General features: G+C 38.7%; 1 protein-coding gene across 2 annotated transcripts; it reads left to right on the top strand.

The window, feature by feature from the left end:
* The first annotated feature begins 10,137 nt into the window (after nucleotides 1-10,137).
* DIO2 (iodothyronine deiodinase 2) lies at nucleotides 10,138-26,978 on the top strand. Of its 2 annotated transcripts, none has more exons than XM_051620897.1 (2): nucleotides 10,138-10,981; nucleotides 21,590-26,978. In XM_051620897.1, exons 1-2 carry the CDS (start codon nucleotides 10,760-10,762, stop codon nucleotides 22,205-22,207), a joined length of 840 nt encoding a protein of 279 aa, XP_051476857.1. In that variant the 5' UTR covers nucleotides 10,138-10,759; the 3' UTR covers nucleotides 22,208-26,978. The 2 variants fall into 2 exon arrangements, with proteins under 2 accessions (XP_051476857.1, XP_051476858.1); XM_051620898.1 differs by having other exon boundaries at nucleotides 21,590-22,162.
* Nucleotides 26,979-27,582: the final 604 nt, after the last annotated feature.

The following is a 27,582-nucleotide window of genomic DNA, read 5'->3' as shown; positions in this document are numbered from 1 at the left end:
ACTGCTGCTGATTACAACAGTGATGATAGTGTATGAGCACTAACTAAACCAATGCAGAGACCAGTTGTAGCTACAGTTCTCCATGAAACTGTACACTTTTGAGTTGCCATGCTAAATTTGACTGTGATGCTACTATTTGCAAGCATGGACAATGGACACATAAAAATTATTTGTCATTGCTCTACTATTTTTACAGTCACCAACATTGATGTACACCATGCATGTAAACTGATACACTCCTGGAAAATGATAACTATACAAATAACTTCTACTGGTGTCAGTGATCACAAAAGGTATAGGGCAGAGGAAAGTCAAAAGTGGAAGGTACCTGAAGGGGCCTTACAGGAAAGCTGGGGAAGGACTTTTTACAAGGGCGTGTGGTGATAGGACAAGGGGTAATGGTTTTAAACTAAAAGACAGTAGTTTTAGATTAGATATCAGGAATATTATTTTTTTTTCACAATAAGCGTGGAGCAACCTGGTCTAGTGGGGGTATCCCTGTCCATGGCAGGAGGAGTTGGAACTGGATGATCTTTAAGGTCCCTCCCAACCGAAACCATTCTGTACTTCTATAACTTTTAAAAGCTCACTGAAGTTTCATAAAAACCTGTGTATGATGTAACTCCTTGGGTAAAAATAGATATATAGGGAAACCATGGCAGGGGTTTTCAGTGCCTTATTTAAATGCACACAGTAAGTTACTTGCTGACTGGGGATACGACAGCTTTTGACTCTTAATCTACTCTTCCTTCTAAACCACTTATTTCCACCACCACTAGGATTCCTCTGATTCAAAGGGAATTATATTTTTCTTTTTGAATCACTACATTTCCTTTCAAATGCCTCTTCAAATATTTTTAAGAGAAGATGAAGACTAATGTTCTTGGCTACATGCTTTCTGCAGTTATTGAAATGGTCTGTCATGCTGAACCTTGGAACAAGCAGCTTTCATCATCCATAATAACTTTACCTTTCCCAGGTGGAGGATAGCAGCTTGGAGATGATTTCCTTCTTTAGGTTTGGAAGGAGGCATAACAGACCCCACACCAGATATTTAGGCATCTATAGACACTGAAATGTACTTAGAGCAAAGGATGTTATGAGGGGATAAAAACCAAAAAACCTTAACTCTTTACCTGTGCTAAATTTCCTAAGATAATGCTAAATATAAACCTTTGAAAAAAACCTATTTATTTAGTTAGTTAGTTAGTTATGTCCCTTGAATTGCCCTATTTTACAAACCTGTTTTTCTGGGATACCCTATTATTAAATCATCAAGATCTTCTTTACCCTCTTTCACTGACCAGCACTGGTTGTGGCAGCATGAATTGAATAAAGACCTGAGAATAAAGCCAGATATTTTATGTTTATTTCTGGCTAGAATGATTCTTTGCCTTGATCAAAAATGTAAAGAAATTTATTGAAAGATAAGAATTACATTACCCTGGAATTCAAGTCCTATCTTGTGACTGTGTGAAAATTGCTGGATTTCTCTAGGACTCCCACCCCTTCCTCCACTTTTTTTCCTTCAATCTGTTCTATTTAAATTGAAGCCATTCAAGGCAGGGATATATATAATATATACTAATACAAGGCTTAGCAGAGTTGATTACTTAACATAAACATTGTATTTGCTACTGTAAAGCACAGACCATATAGATATGAGCGTGAATCATGACCCTAATATAGGGAACTCTAGTAGGAGATGGATGGAACAAGCCATGGGATTGTATGATTGTTGCACAATTCTGACCACCTCAAAACGGAATCAGAAAATAGTTTGAGTTGGAAGGGACCTTTAAAGGTCATCTATTCAAAGAAAAGGGTTGCTCAGATGCCCATCCAGCCTGACCTTAAATGTTTCCAGGGATGGGGCATTTACCATATCCCTGGGCAACCTGTTCCAGTGTTTCAGTGAAGACTGAAAGAACACACTTCTACAAGGCTTCCTATGCATAAATAATTTCTAAACCAAACAGGATAATTGGATTAAAATTAATTTAAAAAAAACAGCAACACCAACTTGGGAATGCAGAAGTTCAGTAAAGCAGAGCTCTGAACAAGCCTGAAATCAGTTCTGGTGGAATAGAGGACAGAAAATATTCTTATTTCTTACAGAACTTAGCTCTGAGTACTTTCCACTGCTCATATTACTGAGTTGGTATCCTGCCTATCATCCCTATTATCTGTGGAGATATATTTCAGAAATGTGAGGAGTGCTGTTTTCACTGTAAAAATGAAATTACTGGGAAATATTTTTTTGGAGGGGTGACTGACTTATTTTCCCTCATTTTGTGTGTAACCAGAGGTCTGAAAAACATGAGGGGGGAAAAAAAAGACATACATATTTGTAGATATTTAACATCCCACTACAGGAAGCACAGTGCATTATCATTTAGATTACTTTTGTATGATAAAATTAATTTTTTCTAATGTAGCAAAGAAAATGTTCTGTATGGACAATTTTTCAAACTGAAGGAAATATAATGAAAAAAACCCAACAAACAAAATTTAAAAAGAGCATGAACAGATGTTCTGAGCAGTTCAGGAAAAAAGCTAGAGCCCTTGGGCTATGGCAGACTTTGAGCAATATTGTACAACTGCATCCCATGTACATTTCACAATTTTTAATAAAGAATCTAGAAAACTGAAGGAGTTAATTAAATAAAAGAATTAAAGAAATGAAATATCAGAAAAAACTTCTTTACTGTGAGAGTGACAGAGCACTGGAACAGGCTGCCCAGAGAGGTTGTGGAGTCTCCTTCGCTGGAGACATTCAAAACCCGCCTGGACGTGTTCCTGTGTGATGTGCTCTAGCTGATCCTGCCTGGCAGGAGGGTTGGACTAGATGATCTTTTGAGGTCCCTTTCAACCCCTAAGATTCTGTGATTCTGTGAAATGCCAGTCTTTAAATGGCCTGAGAGCCAAGATGTTTACAAGGAGTTTTGGGCCATTACAATATGGTTTCATCCAAAGTTCTGTAGTTTCTGTAATGAATGTTGAAAATATTGAAATTAAAAAAGAAGCCTTGGGTTTCAGTCTGATAAAAGAAGTACCCTTACCTTACTTAGGCAAGAAAAGCACACATGCATTCCTTACTGTCTCAGCCAAGAAGACCTAGGTGTTTTCCTTGATGCCAAGGTTGAAAAGATTAATATTTTGCCTGCAAACTCATGATTTATAAATGGCATACAAGTGATGATAATAGAGTATCTGACATAACTATGAGAAGCCATGTTAGGTGGGAAATCTGAATCTAAACTAAAAAAAAAGAGCAAAATAACCAAAATAGTCTGATCTAAGACAGAGTGTGAATGGTATTCAGAAGAGCTATAACTGAAAATGAAGCCCTGGCAAAACTGCTCGTAACTGTCAGCGGGGATGGTCATTCCACCCCATTCTTGCCTGGTGAGATGGGGGGGATTAAACTGTCTAAAACTTCAAGCCAACTTAGAAACACCTACAGAGCTATTAATAAGAACAGAGTGATGTGTAAGGGCAGTAGGATAGAAGTTTGTAAGGTACTAAATATATCGTAGGATTAAAGGATCTGATTAAGAAACCTAGGAGACAGACTGGTGATGCTGACTTCAGCTGGCAATGGCATAAAGGAGTACACAGAACTTTATTCCTTAAACTTAGAGTTTAGACCAAGTCAATCTGATAATAAGACAGCTACTTTATATGTGTTTAAACCACAATTTTTAGTTAATTGTTACTGGTACATTAAGCTGAAAAAAAATACGGGGAGTACAGTACAGCTTTCATCTCACATGTGAGTGGGATAATGATAAATTAACGGATTTCTAATGGCTTCCACTACAGCACCCACCACTTCCTGGACTTTGATTAATACTTAAGAGCATATATTTTCTAATTGCATGCTTCTTAGAGGCTCATTTCGAGAAGCCCTCCACTCAGGCAAATTGCTGTTTAACTTACTGATACTGTAAGATGTTAATTTTTTGTGTTCCAATGCTCCAGATTGCACCAAATATTCCACTCCCTTCCAAAGCACACACATTTTTGTATTAGACTTTCTATAAGGAGGTGCTGTGACTGCCTTTTTTTTTCCTAGCTATGATGTAATGCCAACTGTCTTTTGATAAAGACTGGAAACCTCAGTTCTTGATCCACATAAGATCTAAACTATCTCAATGTCTTGGTTTGGGAAGATAAGGTCAGAGAACAGGATTCAAGTTCAAGGAAACAGGTTTCTTGGCAATTTCTGTTTCTGACTTAACCAGAAATACAATGATAAGAACCTTCTTTATGGTATTGTAGCATTTCTGCCTCCACTCTTGCACAGAAAATTATACACAAAAGGTGGAACTTAAAATGCATCAAGATGTGAAGGAGGGAGATTGAAAGCTTGGGTCATGTATAGCTATCATCAGTGACTGAAATTCATGCACAAACATTGAAGAAGAATGACAAGCACACACATCTCATTTAAGTTCACTGAAACACACTGGATTAGGAGCTCTCCAGGGGGATACACTGAGGAAGACGGTTTGTGATTTGCAGGGAAAAAGGAAATGGCCCTTTCTCAGCTGGGAAAGCTGGGGCTGGAGGGCTTGTCTAAAACTTCAAGCCAACTTAGAAACACCTACAGAGCTGTTAATAAGATTTTGTCCCCCACCATCTCTCTGGTGTTTTAGATGGGTAGGAATACATTAACAGCCCAACTTGTTGACAGCTATATGAGACTCCTGTACACATATCCTTCATCTGGATAGTCATATGGGTGGAAGATTGTAAATTCTAGTCCCAGCTTCTCTTGGAAATTTGGAAGATAATTTACAGAATCTACAAGCAGAGTAAGTAGTTTTCTTCTCATGTTCAATACATTTAAGGTCTTTTTTCCTGTTGTGCAATATTCAGAGTATTTGGGTTGACTGATTTTTCTTCTGATGAAGTTCTCTGATTGTCTTTATTCACAGATCAGCTTTCCTGTTTTTCTTAAGAGAAACTACTTTATCTTTTAGGGTGGGGAGGGTGTTTTGTTTTGTTCCAAAATTAAGTCTGACTCAGCCAGGTGTGTTTTAGCATCAGGTTTGTTCACTCTAGTTTACTGAAACAGGAAGATTATTTTTGTTTTGCATAGAAATTTGGGGATCATTAGCTAAGGGATGTGGGGAATTCTAACCTCAAACTTGTCACTGTTACACACCCACATCCACGAGTCAATTATTTCACTTTGGTGTCATACAATGAATACAGGCTCTTAGAAGGTGCCAGACTGACAGCATTGAAGTCTGCAGAACAGGTTTTGCAGAGAAATCAGCAGTATCAGTTCTCCTCGAGCACGTTGATCTTTCTGAGCCACTGTCGTTGACTATAAGACAGCCTCCAGGTTCTAGGTATAACTTGCTGCCTCTTAGGATATTCTGTTCTTTTCCTGTCCTGAAGTTTCCAATTATATGGCTTTTTTCTTCCTTAGTTCATTCGAATACTGTCTCAGTTTGGCATCCATTGGATGAAACTACCTATAATTGTAGTGCTGCCTTGTGGACTGAGTGGGTAGTGAGGTTGGCCTCCCTTTCCTGTGGGCTCCCTTTCCCTCCCATGGGCTTCCCTCCAATTGCCATGGAGAGCTGCTCCTGTGGGCAGTTTGCATTCTCACTACCTGTACTCAGCCCCACTGCAGATAAACTTGAGGAATCAGGTCTTCCGGGCTATTAAATCAGCACCTCTCACAGCTGCCAGCTTCACAGAATAATCAACTCCCAATTATGCAGCATAATGGCAGTGATAAACCAACCCAAATAAAACAAAACGAAGGCTGATACAAAAGGCAAATAAATTAGGCAGTAAGGATATATTTAGTGCACTCACCTTTGAGGGGTTAGTAAGAAGATTCCTGTAGAGAACAGAGGCAGATTTAAGCAGGCAGAATGGGGCTGGGTGCCAGCAGCATGAACGTTGCTCCATTCAGACGTGGTGCTGTGGCCAGCAGTGACAAAGGAAGGCAGGGCCTGGTGAATCCACGTTGTGGGTAATCCATCCAGGTATCTCTGAGAATTGCCTGAAAAATTGTATTTTTAATTGAAGATATTACTTCTTTAAGAAAAAATGTACTGCTGATCCTAATAAAAAAAGTAGAAATAGGCATTCAGGCAACACCCTATGGCATTTGAAGTGAAGGAATTGTTGCTGAGAGAATGGGGAGATTTTTCTCTTTTAGCAAAAAGAAAAAAATGTAGTTTTATGAGAGGTACAAATTCTTGTTTGGCTGTAATAAATAAATTTTGCCCAGGGCTGGGGAGGCAAAGCTGAGCTAAACTTTGTCCTTGCCATCTCTAGCCATATCACTCTGCAGCTGCACAATTCTCCAGGGATAAGCTCATGGACACACTAACTAACTCTCAAACAAAACACTTCATTCTTTGTTTTTGGCAGTGAAAGCAGTGAGAAGTAACAAGGGAGGCATACAGGTTGTGTTGAATCCTTTGGGATGATCTCTCCCATGAACCTCCTGGGGGTAGGACCAGAACAGCAGCCTGCATTCCCTGTCATTGTGAGATACCCTTTCCCAGCTGTGTTGCTAAGAGGAACTGTATTCAAAATGGTCTTGCTTAGTCTGAGAAAATAAGGCTGAGTAACCAAAATATCAATCAGTCTGCTCATTGTGGGCTCAGGGTCTTGCATTTTAGTACCAAGATACAGTGGGATTGAGTGCTGTGGCAGTTTTCACAGGTAGTTCAGCCACAAAGAAGCAAGTGAAAGCTGTAAATGCACTATCTGACATGCAGAAAGCTTGTATAGATCCAATATAAAAGGAGAAGAGAGAAAGTGGATTGAGCAGCAGTAATTCCAAATTTCCCATGTCTAGGCACAGTTATCAAGAGAGCTGCTGTAAACAAACTTTCTAGTTGCCCATGTCCTAATCTTCATGCTGCTGTGGTTGAAAATGAGAAGAAACATGAAGCTATGCATGGATATGGATTTGGTGGCACTGATTTTTATAAACATTACAGAATATGAACATCTATACTGATACTGTTGACTTTAGCCACATACAAGGTCTAGTAACAGTGAATGCTTTAATGTTGTTGGCTTTGCTCATTCCACCTTGACAAATTATGGATGATATGTTTAATTTCCCATTACTGAATCTGACTGCTCCTTAGATTAGGGGACAATTTTTATTTTCTTTTGCTGATGGAGAACAGAGGTGCATTGTAGGGCTGTACCAAAATTATATAGGAAAGTATGGCAGAGCAGGTAACAGAAATGAGCTTTAGCTGAAGACTATCTCAGTTCTTTCATGCATATCTTCAACACTGCCTATTTTTTTTTTTCATGTATCAAATTAATCCAGTTTTCCTTCAAGAGAGTAAAGGCTCTGTTAATGCCTCAAGGTCTGAGAGGTCTAGCCTTTCTTCCTTGCATGAAGGTCTGCAGGGAAGTAATAAGAGACTGTTGGCTTCAACACTGAGATTATGCTGCAGATGCATGTATTTCACAAAAAATGCAAATAGTGGTGTCCCTTGTATTTTTGATGTCTGACAGAAAGAAACACAGGGATGAGTTGTTGCAGCCCAGATGGAGAGAAGCGGTATCAACAAGAAGCAAGGATTACACTTTCCTTCTCTGCTGTCCTCAGACTGTCAAGCTGAGAAGCAGTGCTTATGCCCTGTAGGACAGACTGCTTCTGAAGACAGCAATGGCAAGAACTGTCTTTTTCCATTTTTATTTAGTCAAGAGATTTCTGTCTTTATGGTTGGATTAGGTAGTTGTCAGCATCTCTTGACTGAACCTCTCAAACACACAACCAGAGGTAGTTCTTTTTAGCTCGGTACACAGAGTTTGCCTTATAGGCAAGGAAAGTGACATAGTAAATATGAAATAGCATCTCACAGGATAGTTCTGTGAACTTCCAGCTCAACTTCTAATGCACTTCAAAGCTCCGTAGTCATCTGGTCTCCAGCTGTCTTACAAACAACCTCTTCACCCATGAAGCATGCTGTGGGTAGGGGCAGTTTTTTCACAGGAATCCAGAATACATTGTGTTCCCAGCACAGGTTCTTGCCTGAATTTACCTCTGGGGAACAGGAAGAGCCTGGGCTGGACTGTCCTCAGAGCTGTTTGCAAACTGTTCTCAGAAACAATGGCTGATGATTCATCTGGCATCATCATCAGCAATCCCCAGGCCCGCCTTTTAACCAACCTTCCCAAAATAAAGAGGACCATCCCAGATAGAATCATGGATGCTTTAGTGGTGGATCTACAGAAGAATAATCTAGGTGTAAGAGTGCTTGTAATCAAGTGATTACATATGCCTGCCTGAGGTCACACAGTAAGCTAGTTTAGCAGCTCTGGGGACCCTTGTTCCTGTGTTGCACTCACATGTGTGGGAATATATTAAATGCCTGTTTATAACATGTTTTTGCAAGTTTTAGTAATAAAGCCAGATCTGTGAGGTGGCAGTCCTTCCTCTGGCAACAGAAAACTGTCATCACCAACATTTTGACTTAGAAATTGTTAAGTCTAAAAAGAAACTACATTCCTTTTCCTTTTATTTATTTATGCTGGTAATGCAGAAGGTCACTGCTTTAATTTGCATAACCTTTTAAAATTATTTATTTGAGTAAACATTTGGTGGAAGATACCCTGTCTCGGTGATATCTTTTTGCAAATGCCTGATATTATGCTACCTAAACAAACCCTTTTTTTGGTGAGCCCAAGACAAGACATAGGGTAGCTTTTCTAGAGATATGCATCCTAGTATAATGACAGCCCAAGTGATAGTACAATATTGGAAAATGAAAGACCCCAGAGTAGGGAAGATTGATGTTGTTTACCTTCTGTAGTTGCTAGCAGTGAAAGGATCATGATGACTGATGAAGACTAAGATACATTAACGAAGAAAGCGTGTACTACTCATCAAGGATGCGAGTTGACAGATTAGATACCATGCTGGCATGTCTGGGAATGAAATATATCTGGTGAGGAGAGCCTGCGTAAGCAAATAGGGAAGACATATACTCAAAAACAAAATTATGGATGTCTGCAACATAAAATACATTAAGTATTTACCTTAGGAAGTTAGAACCATGCTGAAAAAAACCACAAAACAACACAAACCAAACCCAAATGTGTCTTTTGTACCCCACCGTCCCCCGGAAAAAAAAAATAAAATAAAACAAAAAATCAAGTGGAAAGAGGACTAAATATGGGACTTAAAAGGTGAACAAAGAGAAGTGCACATGAATAAAACAAACCTTCAGCATGGGGCTGCAGGGGATGCTTGTGGTTGTTAAAGCACACATGGCTCTGCCAGAGGAAATGTCTTTCTTTGTTTTTTGTTTTATTATTTTTTAATAACTTTTAACCAAAAGTTAGTTATCCTTATGAGACTAGTGGATGTAGATAGTTATCAGAGGGGATTATTAAAGTCCTTGAAGCTCAGTTGATTAGCAGCATTTAAAACTATATGATATAGTTCTTAAGCAGGGAACTTTAGCTTCAAAACCTTAAATCTTTCAAAAACTTTTTTTCTATCTTTCTTATCTTCTTCTCTTACACATCGGTACAATAAGTCTGTGCTGGGTGTTTAGTTATGTTTCCTTAAATGCCAAGAAGACAACAAAAGACATTTAAACACTGTACAGGTTGTACTTCATGGAAGTGGGAGGAAAATGTACAGAAATATGCTCTTTCTTGGGATGCATCAGCTTACACACCTTCCTGGAAAAGACAAAAGGGCAAAGGAAAAAAAAAAACAACCAACCACGAGAAAAAACAAACAACAACAACCACGGACAACAGAAGCCTGCGTTGCTCTGTCACCTTCCATGTCATATAAAAATACTTTTTTCAAAATTTGAAAGCATTTCTTAAGAGCATATATTTTTTTTCTTTTTGCCTTTGCAAAGCACAGCAAAGATCCACCCTTGCTGTCTGTCACTCTTTTTTTTTTTTTTTTTTTTTTTTTTTCCCCTCCTCTGTCTTAAAAAAAAAAAAAAGAAAAAAGAAAAAAGAAAAAGTTTTGAGAATTTCATTTTTCTATTCCCTGCAGTCCTGGCCAAAGTAAAGCCCTCTTTTACATTGACGTCAAGATCTTTACTAAGATTAGGGTTTCATTTCTCTATTGCAGCAATTAGCTAGGGAATGTATAAAAGGCTTCAGGGAAGCAAGCTAGGACTCCAGAGGGGAAAAGCACTTTGCACCAAAGGCTGTTCGCTAGAGAGAGGGCGAGAGGAGGAAGGCAGGAACAGAGAGAGGAGGAGGGGACGGGGAGAAAGGGAAAGAGAGAGCGAGAGAGAGGGAGGAAAGGAGGAAGGAACAGAAAGTTTATGTATATAAACCTTTTTTAAGAAAGGATTGTTGCACCTGGTAGCTAGCTTTACTGACTCAGAACTGAGAGGTCTGTTCAGTGCTTAAATAGCTGAGAAACAATGGGACAGTGCAGGAAAGTTAACAATTAACAATCTCAGCTTAAATTTTGTAACTGCAGGGAACTGGAAACACAGCTGCCTCTCTCTTCAACAAAATCAGGTCTCCTGGTTAAGGGAAGAATTTTTGTTAACATCTTAGCTTCCGAAAAAGAAGCAGTTCCGAGTTGAATGGGTATAATGCAGTTACGGTTTTAACCAGCCTGCTCATATTTAACTATCTCTGCTCATTTTAAAGAGAGAGGCTGAAACGGGGGTAACGAGCATTTTGAAATGCTTTTTACTTTACTTTTTTAAATGAGGGTACAGGGCAAAAAAGGGACCTGAAGGCAACTGGCTGAAGAGAAGCAGCAAGGAAGATGGGTCTGCTAAGTGTGGATTTGCTGATCACGCTTCAGATCTTGCCGGTCTTTTTCTCCAATTGCCTCTTCCTTGCGCTGTATGACTCTGTGATCCTCCTGAAGCACATGGTGCTATTTCTGAGCCGGTCTAAGTCCGGGCGCGGTGAGTGGCGCAGGATGCTGACCTCGGAGGGGCTGCGCTGCGTCTGGAACAGCTTCCTGCTGGACGCCTACAAGCAGGTGGGTGCCCGGGAACAGGCAGGCTGGGGTGGGTAACCGGCTGTGATGAACATCCCCGGTGTCAGCGGAGAAAGGAAAGGAATGATGCTGTGCGGTGCAGACTATCTCCTATTTGATGTTAGGTTTGATGGGAGAGGTATCAGATGGAAGGTGCAGTACTTTTAAAGTGGGGGCTAAAGGTTGACGTGATTCAGGAACTGCTGCCTCTCTGCTCTGACACTAACTCTGTGCAGCCATGGCCATGTCACTTAGTTTAGTTGTGCCTCAGTTTCCCCACCAGTTCAAATAATAATCTTCTACTTTACGAAGTATTTCAAGATCTTTGCTTAAGAATAATTGTAAAACGCTCTAGAGGTTTTTGCAGCTCGTTTAATTATTTGCTGTGTGAGATCCTCAGAGATTATGCAAAGATTGCATCTTCAGATACAGCTCAACATAGATAGATGTCACCTATGTAACATAGATAGAATTGTTTTAGTGAACCTTTGTCACTACATTGGCACTTTATATTACTTGCATGTTAATTTTTATGGTGGAGGAAGCATCCAGGCAATAGTAAAACTGGGCACAAAGTGAAACAGTCTGTTTTCTTCATGAAAGCAGTGACAGAGGAACATGTCAGAGATTAAAAGTGAACTTGACTAGCTGAGGGACAGCTGCCTGGTGATTTAAGTTAATAAAACCAACAGCAGTTATGCAACATGTATTTTTATTTTTTTTTTCCTTTTAAGTTTTGTACAAACATTACCCAGTGATACTGCCCAGGTCTCATAAGATAGTTATAGTTCTCTTTTATAGATTGAAAAGATGGACCCAAAAAGTTGAAATTTCTTGCACAGGCCACCCAGTTAGTAAGCAAAAGAATTGGGTTCAGAACTGTGTGGCTTCCAAAGCAGTGCTTAGTCTGTTAATACGTTGTCTTATTTAGACCACCTATTTTAATATACTCTATGTGATGTTGTGAGGTCATGGGGGTCCTATCCAAACAATAACTCTGTATCTTCTGAAATACTTCTTTTAATAGCGCCTTTCCCCCAGTCCTCTTTCACTCCTCCACAAGGGCTTTTGTATATGCTTTTACCTAGAGATGTGAAGAGCTGGTGGTGTTGATGTTTGCTGGTTTTCAGATATGGAATGCAAGCTGTTTAGCCTGAAACCCAAGCCATGGGGACATTAATTTTCACTGTAAGACAAAAATAAATACCATTAACTTCTGCCAAATGGGTCAATCTCTTAACTGCCACCCTAAGAATCAGTCAGCTGGCTACCCAAATAAAGTAATGCTGAATGAAGCTCACTATTCTCCTAGCCCTTCTAGTTTCTGTTTTTACTCTCCTAACAGACATTAAGTAAGTGAAGTTTACAGTGCCCTTGTTAAATGGGCCAGTGAGTACAGCTGTGTCCATTTTACAAAAAAGGCAAGGTAGGACAGATACCCCATGACTTGATCAAGGCTCCAGTGAAAGTTGGTAGTACAGCTCCAAAACAGACAAATTTCCAGTTCCCACATTCGCAACCTGTATGTGCCCCAGGGTCTGGAGAAGGTGAGGAGCTGTAAGGAAACTTTTATTCATGAGTTATTTTCAAACTTATTTTGCTTAAATAATACAAAATTATTAAAAATAAAGATGTCACATGCCTTTCTGTTCTTGCCAATGTCATATTTTGCCTTTCATTAGTACTGTTGATGTCAGCTGTAGAAAGAGGATGATTCTGTTCTATTTTTGGTGTTGGCAATGAAACTCATACCTTGGACTTTGGTAACTAAAAATGCTCCCTTACCACCATTAGGTGACCTAGGTTGTTCAGGCCAATTCGACTTTAAGGTCTCTATAATGAATTCTGGGTCTTAATGAACCCAAGCAAAAAAATACATATAAACATAGCCAAAATTTATTGCCTTCTTCCAAAAAGGGGAAAAAATCCATTCATGCCACCTGTCCTTAAGGTGCAACTAATTGACTAACATTTCATGGAAACATTCTGTTTTGCTTAATAGAATTATGGGCCATAAGGACAGAAGATCGTTGAAACCCTTGATTGGCACAGAAAGGTAGATAAGTGTAGAATTCAAAATATAGAGGGGGCATAATAAACTGGGGAGCAATATTAGAAGAAGTAGAGTCACCATCTCCACAATAGAGGAGATTCTTCTGCTGCTTCTGTAAGGAGGAGAAAGAAATCAAAGTTTCAGCTGGAAAGCTGTACTGGTAGAGTTCAAAAATTTGAAATATACCCTGCTTGATGTCTTTTTTTTTAAAGCATGAGAAACAGTAAAATATATTTAAGACTGTTCCTCAAAGCATCTTTTTAAATTAAATAATCTTTTTCTACATCCTGAATAGGACTACCCTTTTGTGATATCTTAATCTTAGTCAGTTAGTGAGGGTATTAAACAGGATAGCAAAATGCAGTTGATATCATATCCATGATTGCTTATTGCTCTAATTTTCTACCTGAAGCCAGATATTAGGAAAGTCCTTAAGCAGGTGCTTAAGAAGTATTGTTGAGTATTCATGAGATAATCACCAAGTTTCAGCTAGAACATCAGAATTGCAGATGGCTGGGGATAAACCTGAGCTATGCTTAGTTTTACTATTTTGTGTCCTTATACAGAGTGCTTCCTGAGTACATTTCATAGCATTTTTCACATAAGTACTTGATGTAAAATTTCTATTAGCAGAAAAATTTACTGTTAGCCATTCCAGAAAAACTCTGTGGGTAGATACTAGAGTCTGGATTAAAGTAAATCTATTACAAGAGAGGAGGTCTGCCTTGAAAGCACACAGACTGTTCCAAAATTAAATGATTTTGTTACAAGACTAAAGTGAACAAGAGATGATCTCAGAATAGTTAAATTAAAGTATATTTTAAAATAGCTGTTCTGATGCATTTTCCCTTCTAGAAAACCTTTTTAATATCTTACTTAATTTTCAACTTGGTTTTGCTCTGCTTTTTGTTGTTGTATTATTACACACCACATTTTGGTTAGGGCAGTTATTTCATAGGCAAAATTACTTAGCAACAGTTGAAGATTTTAACATCCTCAGTGGGGAAGCAATGCAGAGTTTCATGGATATAGAGTATATTCAGTATTCTTTTTATTGGAACAGTAATAACACTTGTTTTCTCCACATTTTGCTGCCCACTGGAATAAAAATTACTGATCTTTTCTATATTTTTATTGTCTTATGTAAATTTAATCAGTGAGTAATATATTTCTTTTTATTTCCTTAGCTCTGAGTTCAGTATCTATCATGCTCAGTGTTGATATTGTCTACACTGCACCAACTTTGTGATTCATAGAACATCCTCCTCCTATTTTTTCCTAAGAAGCAAGCATGTTTTACATTACAACTAGGCAGTCTTTGGGACCAGATTAATTGTTGTAACAGAAAAAACGAACTAGTAATCAAGTTACATTAACTTTATATAATCAAAAGTCTGCAAGTATTTTATTTAAATGTCATTTTTCTAACTTACTGTTCTGCTCTGTTTATCTACAGAAATAAGTGGATTGAGTCTTGAAGAGCAAATCATGTATGTGTATGTGTGTAGGTATTTACACTCTCATATGAGTTTGTATGTTTACAGATATATATATATTTGTGTGTATCTATGTATCTATCTATCTATATATGTACATACATATACGTGTATGTGTATAAATGCAAAAATACACACACACAGGCACACATAATCTGCTCTTCTGGAAGTCAGTCCACTCTCATTTCCCTGTATATGTGTGTACACACAAAAATATATATGCATATGTATAGATATAAATGCAACCACACCTAGTGGTAATAGAGAAAAAAGAAAATAGCATTTTGGAAAGGTGCTAGTGTGCCTTCTGCATGTCTTATACAGGTCATCTGTATAAAATGCCAGTGAGGCATTTGTTTCAGCACACAGCCTGTGTACTGAATGTCACATACCTTACACAAATCCAGAGAAAAAGCTAGAGAAGTTTTGAGAAAAAAAATGTATTTATTTTTAAAAGCTTTTTTACATGCTAGGTTCCATGCTTTATTTAGCACTGGGATGAATCCACTTTCTAGGATTCCAAAGGTGATAAATTGTTATCTTAAAATGCTTTAAAAATGGATACAAAGAAGGTTGTACCCATTAGCAGTGACATTGTGAGGCCTCATGCTGGGAGCTTTTCAAGTGCCAGATATGAGATCTGTGTTTCAGCAATGCAGAGCTACTGTTCCTGGTCTCCAGTAGAGAGCTGTAACATTATCCTAGAGGATATCCTCCTTCTTCTCCACCTCAGTGCAGGGTAGTTGGGGGGAAGACCTTAATGGCATCTCCTCAAAGCAGCTGAATGCTGTAGTGTACCTATGGGGGGAACGTGCATATACACATGTGTAAATGTATGTTACAGCCCTCAGAAGGATCCAACATCTCAAGCTATGGGTGTGTGTATGTACTTGAACAACTTTCTACTGTCTTTAGTATGGGCCAGCAGCAAGCTTTGGCATGACAGACCCAGCAAGGAGGGAACAGTTGGCACAGCATAGACCCAGCTCTTGATGTTAACAGCAAGTAGGCTGATTCAGTAATCACCCAGTGGTATATTTCTGAGATTTCAGGGTGGCACAATTAAGTAACCTTTGGCTACTTCTGCCAGCCTGATAGGTACATCATGCAATTCTAAAAAAAATAATAAAAAATTCAGTATGCAGAGCCTGGAAGCTGTCACGTTAAGCACATGCTGCACAGCATTATCACAAAAGTATATGTGAAAGTAATATAATGGCATGATCCTTTTCCTGCTGTTTGGCTGCCCAGTAACTCATTCCTTTTGGGGAAATCTTTTAAAGATTTTAAAGATTGGAACAAAGACATAACCTCTATACTTTATTTTGTCAGACAAGGTAAGGAAGTGTCTCTGCATTTGACAGTGGTAAAGGGAATTTGTGAAATTAAGTGTGTTGTGTATTTTCAGGGTTTAGAACTAGACATTGTGTGATATTAAAAATATTTTCTTGGTTTTACAAAGTTCAGCCTTAGCAGAATTTTTTTCACTGACATTTTCAAATGAAAACAATAATGAAAGAAGCGAGAAAAACAAAACAAAACCACAATTAAAACCTTTCCTGCAGTGTTTGGAACATAAATTAAACACAATTTGGGCTTGTAATTGTCATTATTATTATTAAAACATTGTCATAATTATTCATATATAATAATGTTTGTTGTAATAGTTTCTGAGGACCAACCTAGACCATGGACCCATTGTACTAGGCAGTATCCTGAAGAGGAACAGGCAATTTGTCCCATGGAGCTTATAGTTCAAACACTCAAGACTGATGCTATCCCACATGGGGCCTCATCCTACCCATTGCATTTTGCGGATCTAAATTCACTTCTTCCACACTACCTCTTTGCAATCTTCCATTTTCACCCTTATGTGCAAAAAACTGATTGAAAGGACTGCTTGCCTTTTTGTCAAACCCTTGTGAAAACCCTCTTTGAGTGTGGTAGACAGAAAATTAGCTAACATGCAGCACCCTAGAAAAAGATCATAACTGGTCCTTGTGTACCCGCTCTGCTAACCACCACTGTGTATTCATACAGTGCTAAAGTTGAGTAAAAAACCCCAAAATAAAAATCCAAATTAACTTAAAATGTCCTCCAAGTGCTGACTAACGAAGACTGGTGAAGGCCTCTGTCACCTCTAGGTAGAGTCCACAAGGGTGCCCAGTGGCCCAGAGGCCACAGTGTTGTAGGCCATGTTCCCATCTTGAGGGAAACATAAGCCCTTAAAAAACTTGCTGTAAGATCCCCGCTCAGGGGAACTAAAATTATCCATTTTATTTTATAAGAGTGCAAGGCAAAAGGCTCCTTTATGCTTTCCCTCTGCCTTGCATGCTTATTTGTGGGACTGGCAGTATTTAAATAAAGAGAGCAGCATTTGACTATTTATTTTTATCTGGACTGTGCCCTTTTAATTTGTCTCTCACTTTGCTCCCTCAGCTTCACACACCTGATCCTAAATAAAGACTGCCAGAACTCAAGTCAGTTCCAGTCTCTGCTCTCCAGTTTGAGCAATTGAGTCTCTTAAAGCAAGCTGCCACCTACCCATGACAAATGAAGAGCTCCCACTCCCATGCACTAATCCAGGCAGGGCCTCCTGTAATTTTTATCCACTACACAACTCTGAGTCATGTAAATAAAGAAAACAAACAAAAAAATACCATTTTTATAATTCTCCAGTGAGAGTCTGATTATTATTTGGATGAAGTACTGAGAAATATCTGGCTGTTCAGAGGCTATAGCTAAATAGAATAAAATAAAATCAAAGCAGAGAATTTGAAAAGGAGCAAAAATCTCCAGGGATTCAGTTCATTACCAGTCACTGGTCTCCAATCCTAATCACAGCATGCCCATATTTAAATGGCTAATCTCACAGACTGCTAATTGTCTGGCAACACCTATTTTCTTTAGGGGGTTGACATAGCCTGATGATTCTGCCAAACTGAAAATCCCTCATGGAGGGAATGAAAGCAGTATTCCAGTGCACAGGATCCCAGAAGGGTTACGGCGAAGCTGATAAAAGCAAAATGAAAAAAAAGAAAAGGTAAATGAAGAGGCAGTGTTTTATCCATGGGGCTTTTCCTAGTTCTCATAGGGAATGTACAACAAAGTTAGCAGTATATGCTATTTCTAGCCTGTAGTTTATGAATAGGGCTTTCTTTCCTGCACCTTAGGCTCCATCCTTTTGCAGTCTGCATGCTAAAACATCAGCAACCTTCTTCTCCCTCTGTGTGCACACTCGAAGAAGGAGCTGCAGGATCAAGGCTATCGAGCAAATATAAAGTTGTCTCAACTGTTGTGACACCGTTGTGGTGTCAGGCTGGTGCTTGCTCTCAGATTTGGTTGGCCTACCTTGCGTGTCCCACACAGGCTGCATCGGAGGGGGTGCCTGTGCCTGTTTCCACCTCATCCAGAAGGCTGGTGCTGAATGCCTGAATATTCATGCACATAAGTACGTGACTATAGAAATACTGGATTGCGTGTGAGGGGAATTCTGCTAGTTTGTTTCTCAGAATTTATATTTTGCCTGCCTTTGTGTAAAATTTCAAAAGCGCTCTGGCTGAATACATGGGAGTTTTTGTTTGTTTTCTCATTGCATTGGTTTTCTTTTCCAAGAGCTATTTTTTCTTTCAATAAAAAACAACAAAGAAGACAGCCAAGGCCTACAATGCAGATGATCAGCAAGGATGATATTGTCATCCTGTGTCAGTCGGTTCCCTAGCCTGGTGAAATAAAGAGTCCCTTTGGGAACGTCAGCGCTTCATCAAGACCAATTAGTGGAGATGCTGCTGCTTATGTTACTGCTTATGTTTAAGCAGTAACGAATGGGCAGAGCTGCTTTTTGGAGTGCCTGACACTGGCATGGAACAAGGCACCGACCTAATTACTCCTCTGCAAGAGTAGAAAATGCCGTGTGAATGCCTGCTTGGCAAGGATGTCTCATTAAGGGGGAAAAAAACCAACACAAGCACTCCCTAGAAACAAAAATTAAAATTATAGGTAACCTGCGGCCATGAGACTTACTTCATGACTGTGGGAAATGAAGAGAAACTGCAGTGAGGTAACACAGGGCATATTTGTACTGTATTTCCTAACGTCATCTATTTTTTGGTCAATAAGGAGTATGAGAGACAGAATGCACACTTGCATTGTTGGAGAACAGTGAAATATGTTGCCACCCTCATTATCAACATTGAAGTACTTGAAGGGCATTCCCGTGGCTTATTCATAGTGTTTGATGGGAGTTGTTTTGTTAGTCTGTTCCTTCAGGGTTTGCAAACTTGCCTAGAAAGTATTTGGTAAACCTGAGTGAAGAGTTGGCAATGAGGAGCTGACAATATGTAAGCCTCTCTTTCTGCTTAAATAGGATCAAGAAGCAGATTGTGGTTTCCCAGTTCAAGAGTGTTGGTTAGAGTATTTTACAGTCATAACAGTTTTGTTAAAATAAAACCAGAAGTGCAAGGGGAAACAGCTGCTCAGATGTTTCTCGTCTCCTGAGCAGCTCTGTTCATTGCTGAGTTTTAGTTTCCTCTATCCTTTTTATTTTTATTTTTATTTTCTTCTGAAGAGTGCCAGCACATATCAGAAATTCAAATTGTGTTGCCTAATTGTGATTCATGAGATAAATCACATGTTATTACTTCTTTTCTCTGACTGGATGAGCACACACTCCTAAATACTGAGGTCCATTATTCATCCAGGGAGTGGGTGCAGCACAGATACTTACATGTCAGGCTTTGCCCAAAAGGCACATTTTGGGCAAGCTAGCTCTGAAAAAGCATTTGCTTGGTACTGAGAGAACAGTTAAGCTTGATGTAGGTGCTAAGATGCTAAGATGTAGGTGGCCTGTGGCAGCTCTTCTTAAATGCAGCAAATGTGTAATGCTACTTCTTAGCTGCTAGAGTGTGAGTCCCTGAGCCTGTCTTTCTCCAGATAGAGTCATTGAATCATAAAATAGTTTGTAATGGAAGGGACCTTAAAGATCATTCCCCCTGGCATGGGCAGGGACAACTCCCACTAGACCAGGTTGCTCAAAGTCCCATCCAGCCTGGCCTTGAACACCTCCAAGGAGGGGGCATCCACAACATCCCTGGGCAACATGTTGCAGTGTCTCACTACCCTCACAGTAAAGAATTTCTTCCTAATGTCTAACCTAAATCTATCCTCTTCCAGTTTAAAACCATTATCCCTCGTCCTGTCACTACACACCCTTGTAAAAAGTCCATCTCCAGCTTTTCTGTGGGCACAGATAGATCCTTTCTTCTAAAAACCTGGGATATGCCATTTTTCCTTCCTTGAGTTCAACAGACAGCCCACGCACACAGCAGGTTTTAAATGACAATCTATTTGCCTTTGGGTCTGTGTGCAGCAGCAATTGCATCAGTTAAGTATTCAGCTGTTAACTAAGCTTCTTACCGTATCTGACTCACCAGGTCACCTATAATGTAATGTAGAACTAAAGTGCACCAAAAATTGGCTATTCAGTTTTATTCATAGTTCTTATTCAGTGTTAAATTCTAATGACTAAAATTGGAATGTAGCTTCAGAAATAAATAAATAAAACATGAAAGACTTAAGTATTTGGCCCTGTATATTTTCTTCAAAGCAACACTTCTGAAGATACTCAAATAGACAGAAGACAGAGATACAGTCAGCAAAATATGAAAGGATAATTGCAGTGCTTGATGTTAAAGGAAGATACATAGGGATTACTGTGGCTGAACTCATTCAAAACTAATTGTCTTATGTAATAATATTTTGCAGTTCTATAGCAGTTATCAGCTAAGGATCTTGGAGCCCTCTGCAGGCTCCACCTTATTCTGGCAGTTCCCTCTGTGAAATGCTTATATTCTATCTTTTTTCTATAGACATAGAAACAGTCAGGCAAAATGACTTTTCCACAGTTGCCTGTTGAGTCTGAATTAGATTTGGGGGTAGAGCTAAGAACAGTCAAGCTTTCACTTCATCCTACTTCAACCATCTTATAAACTTTCCCGTTTTCCTGCTGTCTTTCCCCCAATCAGCTTCAGAGGAACATTCCAGTAGAAGGAAATATGTCACTCAATTGCTGATGAAATTTCTGCAAAGTGGTTAGAAAACTCTTCGGACAGCACAGTCTTGGATGGTCCACTTTCAGAAAAGAATGATACATTGAGTGGACACTTGCAGAGATCTCTCTTGTGTTTGGTACTCTGAGTATTTTCATTCTTGGACTGCAGGATGGAAGAGAATATACGTGTATGAAATCTGCAAACCTGTTGAAATTGAGAGGCACTGCAAGTCTCATGAAGATCAGGAATACAATGCAGAATTATTTTGAAGAATTGGAAAAATTACTTGAAATGTAGGTTGGAGTTCAACAGGGTCACATTTAATACACCAAATTCAGGCTGAACTGATGAAATGCTGCAATCCATGATAGAAAGCAACTAGAAAAGCAGAATAGACCTAGGCATTATAACTTCTCACACGCTAATCCTTAGACAACAGTCTACTGTTATTCCAAAACAGTCATGATGTTTCATAAAAAAAGCAAACATCTGGAATGCATAAACAGGTGTAGCCTGTGAGATACATGAAGTAATTGTCTGATTATTCTGAGAATCAGTAAAAACTCTTTTGAAGTTTTGCATACTGCTTTCAAGGATGATGTGAACCACGTGGAGAGAACTCGGAAGATGGCAGTGAAAAAAAATTGTGTTTAGACAATTTGGCTCACAGAGAAAAGTTAGAAGAAACTGGAGGTAGACTGAAAGCAAGTAAAAGTCTGCAAATGTGTAAGGGTAGACAGGACTGTGTATGTAGTGGACAGGAGAAGACAGATCTCAGATCAAATTTTCTAACAATAATGAAGTAGTATACTGGTCCGGAATGCCACATTTCCCTGTGCTGTGAGTGGAGATGGACAAAATACACTTTTTGAAGCTGCTGGTTTTGTTGATTTATTGTATCTCCATTCTAGTGTCCATGCAGGTGTGCTCCGTAAACAGGTGATTCTATTTATTTGAAGAGAAAAAAGTAATCCACACTAACTTCCTATGTTTTAATTTGTTTTGTCATCAGGTCAAACTGGGAGGAGAAGCCCCAAACTCCAGTGTAATCCACATAGCCAAGGGCAGTGATGGCAGCAGTAGCAGCTGGAATAGTGTTGGTGGCAAGTGTGGAACCAAATGCCATCTTCTGGATTTTGCTAACTCTGAGCGGCCACTGGTGGTCAACTTTGGTTCAGCTACCTGACCACCATTCACAAGCCAGCTGTCAGCCTTCAGCAAGCTGGTGGAGGAGTTCTCTGGTGTGGCTGACTTTTTGTTGGTCTACATTGATGAGGCTCACCCATCAGATGGCTGGGCTGCTCCTGGAATCTCTCCCTCTTCATTTGAAGTTAAGAAACACAGGAACCAGGAAGATCGATGTGCAGCTGCTCACCAGCTCCTAGAGCGCTTTTCCTTGCCACCCCAGTGCCAAGTGGTGGCTGACTGCATGGACAACAATGCCAATGTGGCCTACGGGGTTTCATTTGAACGAGTATGTATTGTGCAAAGACAAAAAATTGCCTACCTGGGAGGCAAAGGCCCCTTCTTCTACAATTTGCAGGAGGTTCGGCTTTGGCTGGAACAAAACTTCAGCAAAAGATGAAATCCATTCTCTACAGAAGCTGAGTCAAAAGATGTGTCCCTTTAAGGTGATGTAAAAGGGAAAAAAAAAAAAAAAGGAAGAAAACTTGCTGGTTTGAATAAGGCCTTTCAAATGACTGCAGGAGAACACATTTGATAATGAGGTCAAATGAACATTAACTAGGAAATGAAAATAAAACAAAAAACTAACTCCACACAAACATTTTACAAAAAAAAAAATCCCACTCCTGCACTGGCTATGGGACAGAAGAGGTGAAGATGCTTCTGTGAAAAGGTGCTGCTGGTGAGCCTGAAGAGTGGTGAGATAAGACCTGCCTCCCAGGAACCCGTCTCATGAAGTGTTTGCCCTGGGGTGAGCCAGAAGCATTGCTGCTTGGAAGGCAATCCATGGAAAAGCAACACACTTTCTTTCATCAGAAACGCTTCTTTACCCTCCTGTGGCCAGTGTAATCAACCTGGGAGGAGCCAAGGGGCTTGCAATTACTTTGCATGGAAACGCAGTGGAGTGTGGCGATTGTCCTTTCTTGCAGTGAATCTATTGTTCAGAGTCTACAGGAACCATCATGCAATGCATCGTGCAGGCAGACTGGCTATTCAGATCAAGATGAAACATTGCATGCTGGTATTTGTACTCTCCACAGATGCCTCTGCACAGCATGTTGACTCTGTATTTCTGTCTATATGCTTGTATCTGGTATGCAGGCCTGTGCCTGCTGAGGAAGATGTTAAAATCTATGGAGCTGGACCAAACAAAGAAAGGTGATCAAATAAGCCCATTGCAATCTGAAAACTAAAAAACCTAGACTATTTGTAACAAAACAGCAAGAACCATCTGGAGTGTGGATCATGAGACAAAACTCAGCTGATGCCAACCAACCCTCAGTTCTCAGAGCTGATAACACACATTTCTTAACATTCTCTTCTGTTTCTTTACCTGCCTTGCTCTCTTTCTAGCAATAGGATGAAAAGTAATTTCATTTTTAGCATTTTAAAAAGTAACTTATTCTCTCTTATTTTTATTTGAGATAATGACCTTACAGCTGTATTTTGGGGATGGGGGAACTTATACACAACTTTACCTCATTGAAATGGAAACCTATCCTGTTAGATACCCTGTTAAATGTAGTCATGCTGATTTTTGCTATCTCAGATATCTGCAACTAGTTTATAGCTTAGTTTGTCTGGAAGTTAAGTTGTTCGCAGCCTCAGAATTGATTAGCTGCAGTTATACAATCACAAAAGGAGACTGTTTCAATTGTGTGCTCAAAAGCCATCACAGAGAAACAGGGAGGACAAACAGTGTGAATTAATATGAATAAATGTAAAAGATGGCAGAATTTTAATATGAATGGGTCTGAGGAATTATTAATTATATTTAAAGAGATATTGTCAACTTAGAGTATGTATTGAGTTTAGGTATTTCTAAAACTAAAATGATTTAATCAAGCATGATGAAAAGGCAAGTTTACAATGCACTAACCCATTAGAGCTGATAATTGAAAACCTATAAGGAGAGTGACTATCTAAGTTTTGTCTCAACTGTGGCAGAAACATGAAATAGAAAACAGGATAAGTGGTAAAAATAAAATTATTTATTTTAATGTTTTCATCCTGCCAGTTGTCAATAATATGATGTATTAATAAAAACACAGGAAATAACAGAAAATACATACATAAATACTTTTGTTTTCACAATGTCCCTTTAATATTGTGTATTTCTTCTTGCTTGGCGCTGGTCAACTAAGCCAATGTACAAGGCATTTAGAAATGTGTTTTCAAGCCCAGATCTGAAATAATAACAATATTCGGGCTCAGGCTTCCCTTCTCACATTTTCCTCCACACATTGTTAAACATATACAAACACAGTTTGGTAATATGTATCAGAGAAGGGTGTAAAAATGGTCTTGAGACCTTCTGATGAGGCCCACTTCTCAGAATTCGTGTCTGTGTGTGTATATATGCATTTATGTATGCATACTTATGTATAACATATTTTTAATGTAGTCGTATATGTATGCATGCACACATAAATCATGTCTAGACCTGTATTTTTAATTATTCTGTCCTCCCATTCATTAATGTTACTGACATAAATGCTCAGTGTGGAACATTGTTACACGTATTCATGACTAACTGGGATATATAACTGAATTTTTTAAACCTAATAACATATAAAGAGTAACACAGCCAAACTACAAGGTTTATTTAATCCAGTGTCCTACATCTGACTGTATCAGATGCTTCAGGGGAAGGTGCAATAATTTCTTCTGGAATTTTAATCCGATTTAGCTCTTATTATTTTTGTATTGTCTAATGTGATAATTGATGTCTCATCGTCCCTGTAAGAAGCTGATCCTGAATTTTCAGATCTAAATATTTCTTGAGGTGGGGAATACTAAAATTAAAAACAACAACAACAACAACATAATGTTTAAGAACAAAGAAAAACAAATAAAACCAGATTTCCCCCCCCGATTTAAATTGGCTGTTTTTCAAAATAATTCTCATCTCTTGCTCTTGTATGCTGTAAGAGTATAAACAGGATTGATCCCAGTTTTTCTTCTGTATGGCAGTGATTATGTACTCTATAAAAATTTAAATACCTTTTGTTTATTTCTTAAGCCAAACAGTAATTCACATTCTTATACAGGTCCATATTCTTTGCCTGTCTTTTAGTCTCTTCTGGTTTTGCTACACTGTCCTTTTATTCAACTGAGTAAAGCTGTAGACATTACTCCAAGTGAACATATGTGTTGATATCCCCAGCACAACATCTTTATTATATCCTATTCTTGAATAATCTGAAACTGTGTTAATCCATAGCAACTCCATAGACTTTTTAAACTTAAACTAGTGAGTCTTTTATTTCTGTCTTCTTTTCCCCATCATACAGTTGAAGTCTGAACTGTTTATCTCGGAAATGCTAGCCAAATGTTTAGCACAGCTGTTGAAACATACCTTTAGCTTGGAGGAGAGAGTCTGAGTTAATAATTCAGTTAGTTAATACCCCTTTGTATATCTAAAGTTACAGTTATTTGTCAAGTCCATTTTCTCCTTTTGAATGTCCATTATTTTGTCTAGTTATTCATAGATGCCTTTTCATCACATAGTATAAAGGATTGATAAAATTGGCTCCTGTGAATGGGAAATCCCCAAGGATTTTCCACAAGAAAAAAATACACAATAACTTAATTTCTTTCTTGGCACCAAGAATACCTTACCCTGCTCAAAACTTAAAGATAGTTCAGACTTACCAATTATCAAGACAGAAATACATTTTGCAAATCCTTACATTTCTCTTGAAAAAATGTGGTCAGAGAGCAGGGGAAGTATTGCAAAGAGAAATGTGCTTAGGGGAAAAAATATCTTCTGTAAGTGGCTGATAGAAATACAAGTGTTTCATATTTTTTTGTTGACACAATTAAAACATTTTACAGAAAAGGTTTGAAATTAAACTTCAGACATATATATATATAGAAGTGGTCATATGTCAGATACCCTAAATTATTGTAACAGTGTGTTGATTTGGGTCCAGGCAGAAATTTTGCTACTTTGCTAGCATTGTACTTCAGAATTAGTCTAGTCTGCTGTGAGGCTGGATTTGCTTTTGTCTCTTACTTTCAGTGTTTGAAGGCACTAAACCGCATTACTTGAGGTGCTTCAGTGTGACATACATATATATTGAGCAATAGCTCACAAAACAGGTGCCTGAAAGTATTCTTGAAGGCTACTGTATATAATAGAGATCCCAAACCTGTGTCTCAACATTAGTATGGGAAACTTCTAGTACTTTTTCATTTTGAGCAAGGTAAAAAGCTATTCTGGGCTATCATTCTACATTGTTCTGTGCTTAGCATCATTATTTAGCACTGTACAAAATGGATGTAAAACTTTGTACAGGTGAAAACAATAGCATTTTGCTCTTGCTTGTGTAGACAATGACCTAGATTTAAGGCAGCAGGAAAACATGCCCTGTCTAAAAGAAAGAAAGAAAGAAAGAAAAGAAAGAAAGAAAGAAAGAAAGAAAGAAAGAAAGAAAGAAAGAAAGAAAGAAAGAAAGAAAGAAAGAAAGAAAGAAAGAAAGAAAGAAAGAAAGAAAGAAAGAAAGAAAGAAAGAAAGAAAGAAAGAAAGAAAGAAAGAAAGAAAGAAAGAAAATGTTTGAACATTTGGAAAAAAAAATCAGTTTTATGAAGGTTATTTTGGTAGGGAAACCCACAAATCTTCTCAAAAAGGTATCAGTGCTATGCATTCAGGTATGTGTGGGGAGGGAGGTTATGTTTCTGTATGTGTGAAAGTGGCTTTTTTGTGATGTGAAGTGGAGGTTTAAGAGTTTTTAAGACTCATTCAGTACTTTAACCAAAGAAATGGATGTATCAGGTAGGGAATATTGGCCAGTTTTGTTTGACTCTACACCATGTCTGTGCTAGATACATATTCAGTGACCTTTGGGCCCAATTTGGAGGCTTCAGAGAAGAGAGACTGGGGTGAGACAATGAAGGCTTGTGTGCTTATGAAGATCGCTAACAAAAGAGTAATTAACTCAGTTGGCGTTCAGATGCCCTCACACTGGCATTCCTCTGTGCACCTTAATGTTTCTGTATATGAAAAAGGGGTCTCTCTGGGGCTGTTTTTAAGATTGTAAGGGGTGTAGATGCCTGTGTGTACTGACTATGTGTGTGTCATTGTTTAAATGTCAAAAATATACTTTGTAGGAGAGCCAGCAAAATTTTCTTACAATATGGTGCTCCATGAAATGTGCTTTCTAGATTTGGTTTTCTTGTATTATAATAAACAATAAAGGAAAATATACCTCTCTTCTGTCTTCTTATTCTAATATTGGTTATTAATACACAGTGGAATCCTGACATTAGACCAAGGAAACTTAAAACTGTATTTAATAAAATAGCCTATGTCACTCTGACAAAATCTTAAACAATCTGAGCAAACCCCTTTATAAATGGTGGGACTAATTTAGTATCTGACTACTCAACTTTTAAGAAAGATAACAGGAAACTGGGAGCTACAAGGACAGAACTTGAGGCTGCTTGGAATTGTACTGTTCAAACAAAGTATGTGCTTGAAGAAAGCATGCTGAGCTGTATGTAGCACATGAAACCTGGACAAATTGTGAGTACATCAGTTACACGTGCAGCTCCCATTGCAGTCATGGAATCATGGAATCACGGAATTGTCAGAGTTGGAAGAGACCTCTAGAGATCATCTAGTCCAACTCCTGCTAAAGCAGGATTGCCTACAGCACATTACACAGGAGTGCATCCAGGCTGGTCTTGAATATCTGCAGAGAAGGAGACTCCACAACCTCCCTGGGCAGCCTGTCCCAGTTCTTTGTAACCCTCACCATAAAGTTTTTCCTCATAGCTAAATGAAACTTCCTTAGTTCCAGCTTGTGCCCATTGCC

This window comes from Apus apus, chromosome 5 (assembly GCF_020740795.1).
Source record: "Apus apus isolate bApuApu2 chromosome 5, bApuApu2.pri.cur, whole genome shotgun sequence".
NCBI classification, from domain to species: domain Eukaryota; kingdom Metazoa; phylum Chordata; class Aves; order Apodiformes; family Apodidae; genus Apus; species Apus apus.
Note: the sequence above shows the minus strand (reverse complement) of the source record. Positions and strands in the feature narration are given on the sequence as shown.